A 12,577-nucleotide genomic window follows, 5' to 3' on the forward strand; every position below is an offset into this window, starting at 1 on the left:
AGAGAGAGAGAGAGAGAGAGAGAGAGAGAGAGAGAGAGAGAGAGAGAGGAAGAAATTCATGAGGGACTTAAAGTGCTTAGCCCTGAATGGAAAGATGAGCTAGCCTTGCTTGTTTTCATAAATAATAGAGTTTAAGAACACACATACTTAATATTTTTTAAAAGAAAAATGATCAGGTTATTTAAGAGAAGATAGAGTAAATCCCCTTTACTAAACAGTTGAGAAGACCCACAAATTAGATGAGAGCTGTGTCCAAAGAAACATGAAGAACTTTGAAGGAAGAAAAGTCAGGCTATTTGGTGTCCTTCTGAATGGCAGACTTGGGATGGATGAAGGCACACAGATAGCACTGGTTCTGGGAAAAGGAAAGGTCTATTAGCTGTAGATACTGTCCAAAAGTATTCTTTCATAAGACCTAGCAGATGCCAATAAGCTGTTGCCTGTGCTAGCCATCGCTGGAGGTACTGGTAACACAGCAGTGACCAAAACAAACAGCGTCCTGGTCTCAAACAACACATACTCAAAGCAGAAGAATGCAGGTTAAAAAAAATCAATCAAAATCAATCTAAAATTATAATATCAAATTATGTAAAAGTAATGTGAAAATAATGCATATTTTTATGGCAAAGAATAATTATCTTGGACACAACGTAAAGGTAATGATATTTCAGCTGAAACACAAATAATGAGGAAACGCCACAGTTGTGTGAGGCACTAAAGGAGATTATGTTACCCAAAGGGCAGGGAAAATGCAAGGCTGCTGTGGTGACCACTTGACAAAAAAGCAGAGCCACCAGCCTGAAAGGCACAAGTAGGTGTTCACATGATCAGAGGTGGTGTTGACATAGGTAGGACCTTAGTCACATAAGATTTGGGTTTCATGAGATGGGAAGTTACTAAAGACTTTTGTTTGCATCTTATCTACTATTATTATTGCAGTGGGCATGTGCCTCTACATGAGTGTGACCAGAAGAAAATTCTATGGAGCAGTTTCATCCTCCCCTACCATTTCCATGTGGATGCTGGGGACAAAAGTCTCGGCCTGCATGGCAAGCAGCTGTACCTGCTGACCCATCTTGCCAGACCCCGCTGGAGCATTTTTAAGCAGGAGAACAATGTCATAATATTTACAAAATTCTTTGTGTTGTGTGAAAGGTAAATGGAAACTAAAGACAGCTTGTGCAGAAATATTATAGGGCAAGCTGTGGCTTTGCAGCATGTAACTTTTAAAAGGGCAAATGGAGTTGGCAGCAATGGAGTGAAATGGAGTGAAAAACAGATCACTGATAAAAGCAGATATATGGATGGATGGATTATAGATAGATGATAGATAGATAGATAGATAGATAGATAGATAGATAGATAGATAGATAGATAGATAGATAGATAGAGGCAATGCTGGCCTGGTTAACTGTTGTGAAATACTATTTGAACAAGGCAAAGATGTGTTACATTTGTTTATGCTGCCCAATATTACTTTCACCGTGTAACAGTGTAATACTCTTGTCTGTGCTGCATTTGTTTAAGGACATAAGGATGTGTGTTTAATTATTTAAAGATGTATTGCATTTGTTTCACTTTGTCTGATTGGTCTAATAAAGAACTGAACAGTCAATAGCTAGGCAGAGAACGGATAGACAGGGCTGGCAGAGAGAGAATAAGTAGGAGGAGAAATCTGGGCTTATGTGGAGGAATGAGAGAAGGAGGAGGAGGTTAAAAACAGCCCAGGGCCAGAAGTAAGGCCGCCGTCAGCCAGTAGACATGAGAAGCAGTGGAAGTCAGATATACAGAAAAAGGTAAACAAAGAAAAACAGGTTAATTTAGTTAAAAGAGCTAGCCAGAAAGGAGCCTAAGCGAGGCTGAGCACTCAAAACCAATGATAAGTTTCTGTGTCATGATTTGGGAGCTGGTGGTGGCCTAAAAGAAAAACCTGGTACAGCCACACAACAAAAGAGGTGACAGAGGTAAGAAAGGAATCAGGGTGTACTTGGAGACAGATCTAACTGGGACTGTCCTAGTCAGAGTTCTATGGCTGTGAAGAGACGTCACAACCACGGCAGCTCTTAGAAAGGAAAGAATTTGATTGGGAATAGCTTGCAGTTTCAGAGGTTTAATCCATTGTCATCCTGGCAGGGGGAGCGTGGCACCGCACAGCCAGACATGGTGCTGGAGAGGTAGCTAAGAGATCTATATCCAGATTCAAAGGCAGCAGGAGAAAAAGGCATTGCATCTGGTTGGAGCTTTTGAAATCCCAAAACCCACCCCAAACGATACACTTGCTCTAACAGGGTCACACAGCCTAAGCTCTCTCAAGTAGTACCACTCCCTAATCACCAAGGGTTCAAATATATAAGCTATGGGGTCCAATACTGTTCAAACCACTACAGGGGCGTCATAAGTATTAGACATACAGGGTGAGAAAAAGGAAAAATCCAGAATGACTATCGGTCCTAAATTTGAATAACTAAGGAAGGTAGTAATACTATCTCATAGACTGCCCAAAGGCCTGGAACATTAAGTAGCACAAACAAACTACTCAGTAAGTTTACATAATTAGGTCTGGCAGAAATAAGAGCTTGGCTTGAGTATGTGTGGGCTCTATTAAATATGCAAAGCTGGGTACTTCATCCCAAAACTCCAGATAATCATCTCATCTGTAGCTATAAACTGGGGATTCATCACACAGAGATGCCTCTAAAGTCAAGCGACTAGACTTCCCCTACAGCGAGTGTGCGGGCTGATGACAAGTTGCTCTGAGAACATGGTTTAAGAAGGAAAAAAAGGAAAGATACAGAAGCTGTGTCACCCAAGAGGTAGACGACTTCAGCAGAGTGTGGAATCACTGAAGGGAAAGGAAGAAACCTTTTGAGGAAAGAGCGCTGTGGTGCTAAGAGTCCGGTGCTCAAGGAGAAGTGGTTATTGCTATTGGCAGCAGAAAGGCAAGGGAAACTTCGGGAACTTCGGCAGCCGCAAGCAGCAGGTAGCTGCTGAAGTGAGGTTGGCAGTTGCTCCACCTGAGCAAGTCCATTTGCGTTTCTGAACATGTTTTGAAAATGAATTGTCAGAACTATTAAAATCATGAAAGGAAAGGCATGAAAGCCGGGTCACAGCACGTGTGAGAGTCAACGAAAGACCCGTACCTTTGTAGTGAGTGAGTCGTGTGCATCCTCCCAGACACTGGTGCCTGGGGCGCGGTGGGGAGCGGGGTGCAGAGGGCTCGTAAGGGGTATCATTGTTGAACTTGCAAGCGAAAGTGGGCAGCGGAATTTAAAAAGTAAGTTCACACGAGCCCCTGCACACAGATGTTTAAAGCAGTTTTATGCTTAATCTTTCTAAATTCGAAAGCACCAAGATGCCCTTTGGTAGGCAAATGAAGAAGAAATAAACTGTGGCCCAGAGACCAGAGAATGTCCTTCAGTCCGCTAAAGAGGCGAACGTCAAGTTCTCTAAGGTGTATAGAAACCTCGACTATACACCTTTACTGTCCAAAAGATGCTGATCTGGAAGGCCTGCTGACTATGTAATTTCAACTGCAGAAGTTTCTGGAAAAGTGTAGAGACCGTTAAAAGACTACAGTGGCTGTCGGGAGCTTTGGAGGGGGGAGAACAAATAAGGTATGAAACATTTGAGGGTGAACATCCTGTCTGGTGTGCAACGATAGATATCTGTCACCTGATCCAATCTCAGAGTGAGAGACTAAGAGGAAAGCCCCGTGTAAACTATGAACTTTGGAGCAATCACAGTGAATTGATGCACGGAGGGGAATCGCAGCCCATGTGCTCCTCTTGCAGAAGAGATGAGGTTGATAACGGGCAGTAGTGTACGCTCAGGGGAAAGGTGCAAACTTGCCTCAACTTTGCTGCAAACCTAAAATAGCCTGAAAATGCATTCATGAATCGAAATTTTCCCCTAAGGAGGAGATCATCAACATGCTCATTAAAAAGGTGGGACGTGGGAGTCCTACAATGTCACAATTGCACTTAAGTGCCACTTTCCACGCTGAGTGGCTGCAACGCGGAGGGTCAGAAAGATCCAAGCCGTTCAGCTCGGCAAGCGGAGTGCATCTCACCGACACCTGAAAGCCAGCTGAAGTCAGTTCCTATTCCCAAGGTGCCGAATTGGAGTCTAATTGATGGGGACCCATTTATAGAAGCTCTCTCTTTTGTGGAAAAGGCAAAAAAAAAAAAGCTAGTTTTCCCCTTGGTTTGGGTAACGTTTTCTTTTAATAGAATCAAGCATTCTGTGGCCCGCCCCCTGCCTCTGGGACTAAGCCACACTTAGTTCTGCTCCTGCCTTTGGGACAGACAAACCTTCCTGGGGTGGAGGGAAGGAAGCAGGGGACGACCCTGCAGAATGAAAGCTTTAAAGTTCTTACTTGTTACACCAATAAGAGTCGTGATGGCAAGATCCTGGAAGAGAAACTGGTAGTTTGAAAGGCTGTTTGTCTCCTGGAAACAAAAAATGAAAGCAGATTTTTAAAAGAATGGCAGGGTTATAGATAAAATTTAAAAAGACTTGCAATAAGTGTAGACCTACTACTTTAATTTTTCAAGCAGCTCACTAGGGACATGCCATTGTCTCGAGCCCATTGGGGTTGGTGAGTGGTAGTGGTTGGGAGAGGCGGTACCCCATTCTGTGAAGTTCTCTCACTCTCCAGGTGAGATCCCCTGCATCAGTGCTACTCAGTGTTGGGGGGACGCTGGCCAGATTCAGTGCTGACTTACAGAAAATGTGGGTTTGGTCCAGCACAATAAACCACACATCCCCAGTAGATGCATATACCAGCTGTTTGGTGGCCTGACTCAAATTTTCACTAATGGGAAGTTAGAATGACTGAATTCACAACGTGCATCTTGGGCATTGTTAGGTGAGAGTTACAGGTTTTTAATAAATTGTCTCGCGGTTCTTGCAAAAGAGTGGCCAAGCCTCTGAGTTCAGAGATGTTGCCTCCCTGCTCGCAACGTTCGATCTCGAAAGGAGATCATAGCATGCCAGATTGAATTATACTTTTGGGGATAATAAACTATTCCAAAATAATAAATTAGGCATTCTGAAACAGGATCAAATTCTTGCAAGCAGCTTCACCCCTAGCCCCCTCATCAGACAGTCAGAAAACCTATCTAAAGCAATGAGATCAAGAGCCTGAACCTAGGAGAAAACAGACACAAAGAGACGAGGAGCCTGCTTGAGACGTCTGTAGGGACGGCCCCCTTCCACAGAATTTCTATGAAGCGTGAGCACACATATTAAATTCACAAACAACAGTGATGTCTCATCCTCTTTTATATCCCGTTAAATAATATGAGCCACCACCTGATACACATATTTTTATAACATAATTCACCGATTTTCAAATCTATGTAGTTAGGAATGAGAGCTGTGCTAGCTTCTTTACCCTTGAAAATCAACTGCTAAACTTTCAGGAATGTTAAGCTCTCGTTGTGAAACACCTAAATCGTGCAAACATACCACCAAATTAATGGTACTAAATTGAAGTTGGAGTATATGCCAAGCTTGGTACTTGCCTGTACCAAGCTTGCCTGTTTATTTTCCTCCATTTGGTTTTCTTTTACCTATGCTTCTGTGGGTATTTATGGCCCATGTGTCTATGTGGTACTTCAGTGTGTGCTGCTATTGTATGTTTCTTCCCCATTCATGTTCAGGTGAACCAAGCGGGTAGCTTGATATTTACAACCCTGAAAGTGTAAAGCATCAATAGTTAGGGTGCCCTGCTGGGATGGCTGATGTTGGTGTCCAACTTGGCACACTCGGGAAAGAGAAGCTCAGCTGAAAACCTGCCTCCATCCGATCAGCCTGTGTACCAGCCAATGGGGTGTTTTCTTGATTGTTAATTGGTAGAGGAGGGGCCAGCCCATGGTGGGCTGTGCCATCCCAGGCAGGTGGAACTAGGTTATGTCAGTAACACAGCTGAGCAAGCCAGCGGAAGCAAGCCTGTTCCTCCTCTGGTTTCTGTTTCACACTCCTCCCTTCAGTGGCAGAGAGTAACCCATACACCAAAAAAACCCTTTTCTCCCCTCAGTTTCATTTGGTCCATATTCTATCACAGTGACAGAGACTGAAAGAATGAAGCTGGAATGCCAGTTATTGAGCACCAGTCCAGTCCAGTATTAGAATTCACTCTGTAATGGTCCACACAGGCGAAAGTGACAGTGAAAATAAACACGAAATTCAATTCTGTTCCTCCATTACCACCCGATGACCTGCTTTCTACGTCAGGAAGCCACTGCTTGACCTGCATGCCTGTCTAGTCCTGGTTTACTTTGCCAACTGCTGAGGACCCTTCTAGAAGGCTCCTTGGTGCACACACATCCCATTTTCACGGAGCGAATGACCACGAGCTTTACTTCTCACTACAGGAGGCTCAGCCCCAAGTCATACCCAGTAGAGCAGCAGAACACCAACATACTGAATCATGCTGTACAGGGCCATGTACTTAAACATACAAAAGGACGTCACGAGAGCAGCGCGGCCTTCCCTGCGTGAGAAAGGGAAAAACGGGGAATGAGGGAAATGAGGAGAGAAATTGGGTGTTATTCTGTGCTTTCTCATCTTGTCTTAGAACAACAAAGAAACAAATAGGTAAAAAAAGCCAGACATCTAGTTGTGTGATCACTTGTCTGAAACCAGAGACAGCCTCGTGCCAGTGGCAGCTAAATGATGGGCTGATCAAGAAAGAGCACTTCTGGGCCAGTGTCCACAGTCTTGAGTTGGCAGTGGACATTGGTTTACAGTTGCTTTCATCCATCATGCATGGGATTGTTTCAAGGTCCTAAACTCACAGCTAGGAGACCTGGAAACCAGTCTCAGACCTCATGGGCACATGATAATGTGGTTTGGAAGGTCATTCCCCTGTCTCAGTTTCTGTATCTGTGTACAACAGGAAATAAATCAGGTCCTGGAGCACTTCAAGTGGGTGCTTCTGGAATTTGGCAAACATTTGATCCAAACCTCACCTTGGTGATTCTAACTTTTCCTAAAACTGAACTAAAAATAATGTGTAAAATTATTATTATTATCATCATTATAAAATAATGGGTAAAAATAATTACCAAGGCATCAAATTTAAATAGACTGGACGCAATGGGTATACTCCTTTGTGCTGTTGTTGAAAAACTTCAGCAAAAAACAAGGAATTTAACCACTTCTTGTTATTTCATATGGGGGTCATGGTGAACTTTAATCTACTCATGATTAATGTAATAACTTCCTAAGAGTTCAAGACCTGATCCTCACACCAGATATACTACTGTCATTGGTTCTGCCCAGAAAGCAATTTCTTCCCGTTTCTCACCTCCTCAAGTGAGGTTTTCCCGAGACAATCTAACGCAGCCAATTTCTCTTCCCCAGCCACCTTATGACATTCTACAGTACCCCATCTCTTCTAACAAATAGGACTCTCCGTAAGAGTTAGTTGTCTTTGCTGATCTCCCTTAAATCCTCGCACTAAGTTCCCAGTCAACAAACCCTACTCAAGCTTATAGATAAATATCTTAAGCAAAGGAAGCTAGCCAAGTCATTACATCAATATGGGAGGAAAAACTATAGTAGATAAAACACCTTATCTCCAGCTGTCTGTAGTCTCTGAGCACAGGCATATCAGTCTTGCTCTCTGACCCTTGGTTTCGTTATTTACAGAAAGAAATACCAACCATGTCTCCATCAGCAGACTATTTTTTTTTAAGAATAATAGACTATCGGGGGCATTTTAAATTATAAACATGTTAGTGGTGAGGACAAAGATCGTCCAGGATGTTGTCTCTACCATTCAAGCCAAAATGTACCAGCATTATAAACATAAGACCAAGGCAAATGCAGTGGGAGTACCAAAGACTAATAAAGATTTTCAAAACTGGCATGAGGAGGGTACCTCAAGGAAAGGCAAGGAGCCACAAAGGAAGGAAACCTAGTAGGTTTTCCCAATCTCTCAGGACAAAGCCTTTAAACTAGTGATTGCTAGTGCAATTCAAAGCAGTGATAACCCTTTTAAAAATGATCCAACCAATGGCTTTTTCTGGAAACAGCCCTGCTCTCCACTCTCCCCCTGTTATTTATAACTCCTTTGAAGTCCGCTAGGGAGGAGAATGTATCTTCCAGAAAGCACCTCCTCCTGGCACACAGCTCTTCCGCTCTCCCGCTCTCCCAGAACAGTGTTATCTGCACCCGAAAGTCCAAAGAGAAAACAAGACTAGGGTAAGTGACTACTTACTTGATGAGATGAGGCACGCATTCTATGTTGGGAGTTTTGGAGGTGAAAGGCGAGGCCACTGATGCCTCCTGCTCTGACAGAGAGATGCCCACGTGAGCCATTTTCAAAGCCTGAAAGCAAAGAGTCAGCTTGTTGCGTATGTACACAAACCTCTACACCTCTACATAAGGTCAAAACGTAAGCTGTGATCGCCAACCAGACTTTACCTATCTGCCATCTAAGAAGGAGGTGTCTCTAGGGGAGGTGTCACTAGGATACCTACCCAAGGAAGAGGGAACTCCAGAGCCAAGCTTTACCTTAGCACATAGTAACCATTGAATATTTTGTGGCTTTGAGCGAAACCTTCCCAAGTCCTTAGTGTCGATGTCCTATGTCCTATGTCCATGACAATGATAGCCATTGCAAGAATTTTTGAGAAATTCTGGCCACACACTGACAGCCACTTACCCCACAGTCATTGGCTCCATCACCGCACATGCCCACAAAGTAGCTAAAAAAAAAACATGAATTGTAGAGGATTGTCAAAGCTAGTTTGGTCATAAAGCTAATTTCTCTAGTTAAAAAAAAAAAAGGAACCACTCATATTTAAAGACTTAAACTTTTTACTGTAAGGATGCTCCCTGCTAGAGACTAGTCAAAACAATGTGTGACTGGATGGGTCACACAATGGATGGGGAAACCCTGCACACACATCACTGGGCTTCCCAGTGTCTCACATCGGCATTTCACTGACTAGAGAACAGGGATTTTTTCTTTCCTTCACAGAAATGGTAGTGACCACAACTATGTGAAGAGACAACACATAGGAAGAGAGAGTTAGAGGGGGAGTCACATTGATATGGTCCATCATGAGGTTTCATTAACAGGAAATAAGTTGTCAAAGGGACAGATGCTCGACACTCATCTGTAAATGGAGACTCTTGGTGTCGAAGCATCCAAATGATATAATAGAAGCTGGTTTAGCAAGGCACTATTTTAATATTGAGGGATTTTATGACCCTCTCTGTTGTATAATTGTGGTGATACCTTATCAGGATATAGGCTAAATTCTTCCTCCTTCAGTGGCTGGGCTCAGCTTACGTTTCCTGTCTCATTTCCCACCATGCCCTATCATGGCCCTGTGTTCTCTTACGACAGTTCTCAACTTTAAATGCAACAATGACTGGAGTCGGGTATTTTGCCAAAACACTGTGTTCCAGTCCTGTATGAACAATTAAATGGGTACCACTCAAAAGCATGGAACTGATACTACTACTTTTTGTAAGTTTTCCCTATTGGCTGTGGTCTGCCCAGGGTAAGAATCGCTCCTGAGCCAACTGCACAGTTCCCCATGCCTTGCACATCCCCTTGACTGCCATGTTCCCATCACTTCATCAGAGGCAGAAAACCTACTCCAGTTTCTGAAATTCTTCCACTAGACTTGACTTTTGCCCTGGAGACATTCTTGCAAAGATGGTTCCGTTGATCAGTATCTAAAAAAAAAAAGGAAAAACTTTTTGTCATGGCAAGTCACACACAATACAATTGAAAGTAGAACATTAGCTGGTAATGTCCATGAATAAGAAAAAAGTTTTTTCCCAAGGAAATACATTTACTTATTTATTTATCTATTTATTTATTTTGTATTTTAAGATGGACATTGAGACTTTTGTTATCAAGTAATTTCAATGGAAACAAAAGATAAGTATTTGTGAAAACAATGCCCTATTGAATTTAACCCAGCTCCCCTGGGAAATATGAGCTGGAAAAGTCTTGAGCTTTGCGCAAAATTGAACCAAAGGAATCTGAAGAATCACAACAGAGAAACAGAGCACAGCCACGGGAGAAGGCAAGAATCCAACTGTTTCCCAGAAAATTATTCCCAGCTAGCAGAAAGCCACAGGTGGCAAAATAGAGATGATCTGGGCCTCTGGACTTTATGATGCTCAGCTGGGTATCCCAAACTTGATGAGCCCTGAAACATGCATGATTTGCAGGTGGGATATCGTGCCCTGGTTCCCTGCTCCATACTTGAAATTCTTCTGTACCCCATCAATGTGTCCCTTGCTCCCTGTGGCTGTGACCTCAGCTCAAGGTCAGTCAAAGTCTATTGGTTTGCAAATGAGTTTACTTGCCCCTATGAGAAATCTATTCTTTGTAAAAGAGCTTTAAGTTTGGTCCCTTCAGAACAGGAGTCTCTACCACAAGCATAAGGTCACTCTCCTGTCCTTGCCTGGCTTTCTGCCCCACTGTTGACTTCCTACTAAACTGTTAAATGCCCTCACCATGACAAGATAGTGAGAGCCACTCAAAGTCAATCCTCCATGCTGCCACTTTAGTCCTAGAAGTTAGCATAAAGTTGACTTCTCATATTTACCATTTTTCAAATCTAGTAGGAAATAATAGTAACTTTGCAAAAACATTTCTCTGTCTTGGGATATATATATAACTCGTTGTATTTTCCTTTATTTTATTTACTTACTTATACATTTATTTTATTTTGGTTTATTTTCTAAGACACAGTTTTTCTGTCTACTGCTGACTGTCGTGAAACTCACTCTGTAGAATAGGCTAGCCTCGAACTCAGAGATCCACCTGTCTCTGCCTCCTGAGTGCTGCACCACCACTCAGTTCGAGTTGTATTTTATCTGCTTCAAATTTCGAAACTATTCGGGATGGTAAGTGACATGTTCATCATCCTCACAGAAATGTCATTGCTTTGTTAAGACTGACCTTTGGCAGTAAGCTGCTGAAATTTTGACTTATAACTTGGAAGGACTTTCCACTTAGGGCAAAATGGTAACTCCCTTCTCTGCCATTATCTGGAACTTCTTCTCTGATGTTGATGTAGTTGTCCTGCAAAGCAGAGTGCAAATGTTTCATTGTCTTCCGACTGCTCAAGTGACTAGGACCACAACACATCTGACAGAAAGAACTAAGTTCCACCAGGGTCTCTCTTTCAAAGTCTCACTCCAGCCCTGACCCCTCAGGGAGCGACAGCCTCTTTGCTGCACTGATCTCTGTGCACCTCAGCCACTGGCAAATAGGAGAATAGCCCTTCCTCGTAGCCTGTTCTCATCTCGATGCGATCTCTACAAGTCCCAGAGATGAGTGCACTTCACACATCTCAAGTGTCAGATACAAAAGCCCTGCAACTTAACAACTCTCTCCTTGAAGGGAGAACTCGTTGGATTTTTTTCCCCTAAATAGAATTAGTATTGCTCCATACGGACACAATGGAGACAGAATACTAACAAGACTGGAGATAAATGAACAATTTTTTTCCTACCCTGAAGACATAGTGTGATTGTCCAGTTCACACAACAGGTCTTGCCAAGGGACTAAGTCCCCTTTGAACCCAATGGAGTGACTGGCAGGCAAGGAGAAGTGGGAAGTTAAGCTCACTGTTCTGCTTACTGTGTTCTTTCTAATAAAAAGCCAAAGATTTTTTTTATTGTTTTTATTGAGCTATATCTTTTTCTCCCCTCCCTTTCTCTCCCCTTCCCTTCTACCCTCTCCCATGGTCCCCATGCTCCCAATTTACTCAGGAAATCTTGTGTTTTTCTACTTCCCATGTAGTTTAGATCCATGTATGTCTCCCTTAGGGTCATCATTGTTGTCTAGGTTCTCTGGGATTGTGACTTGTAGGCTGGTTTTTCTTCATTTTATATCTAAAAGGGTACTTATGAGTGAGGGCATATGATATTTGTCTATCTGGGTCTGGGTTATTTCACTCAATATCATGTTTTCTAGCTCCATTCATTTGCCTGCAAATTTTAAGATGCCATTATTTTTTCTGCTGTGTAGTACTCCGTTGTGTAAATGTACCACATTTTTCTTATCCTTTCTTTGATCAAAGGGCATTTAGGTTGTTTCCAGGTTCTGACTAAGACAAACAATGAACATAGTTGAACACATGTCCTTGTGGCAATGTTGAGCATCATTTGGATATATACCCAAAAGTGGTATTGTTGGGTCTTGAGGTAAGTTGTTTCCTAATATTCTGAGAAATCACCATACTGATATTCAAAGGGGCTGTACCAATTTGCACATCTACCAGCAATGCAGGAGTGTTCCCTTTATCCCACATCCTCTCCAGCATAAGTTGTCATCAGTGTTTTTGATCTTGGCCATCCTTACAGGTATAAGATGGAATCTAAGAGTTGTTTTGATTTGCATTTCTCTGATGGCTAAGGATGTTGAGCATTTCCTTAAGTGTCTTTCAGCCATTTTAGATTCCTCTGTTGAGAGTTCTCTGTTTAGGTCTGTACCCCATACTCTTAATGGATTATTTGTTCTTTTGATGACCAATTTCTTGGGTTCTTTGTTTATTTTGGAGATCAGTCCTCTGTTCGATATGGGGTTGTTGAA

At 42.6% G+C, this 12,577-nt stretch overlaps 1 protein-coding gene across 3 annotated transcripts in view; it reads right to left on the bottom strand.

The window, feature by feature from the left end:
* Atp13a4 (ATPase 13A4) overlaps positions 1-12,577 on the bottom strand; it is a 134,959-nt gene that overhangs the window by 24,339 nt on the left and 98,043 nt on the right. For all 3 annotated transcript variants that reach the window (XM_026786287.1, XM_026786292.1, XM_005344791.2), the window contains 6 exons: positions 10,940-11,062; positions 9,620-9,699; positions 8,675-8,717; positions 8,228-8,337; positions 6,400-6,496; positions 4,376-4,448 (listed from right to left, as the gene is read on the bottom strand). In XM_026786287.1, the coding sequence (XP_026642088.1) occupies positions 4,376-4,448; positions 6,400-6,496; positions 8,228-8,337; positions 8,675-8,717; positions 9,620-9,699; positions 10,940-11,062 (526 nt within the window). The remainder of the gene's footprint in view (positions 1-4,375; positions 4,449-6,399; positions 6,497-8,227; positions 8,338-8,674; positions 8,718-9,619; positions 9,700-10,939; positions 11,063-12,577) is intronic.

The sequence above is a fragment of the Microtus ochrogaster genome, chromosome 2, assembly GCF_000317375.1.
Source record: "Microtus ochrogaster isolate Prairie Vole_2 chromosome 2, MicOch1.0, whole genome shotgun sequence".
NCBI classification, from domain to species: Eukaryota; Metazoa; Chordata; class Mammalia; order Rodentia; family Cricetidae; genus Microtus; species Microtus ochrogaster.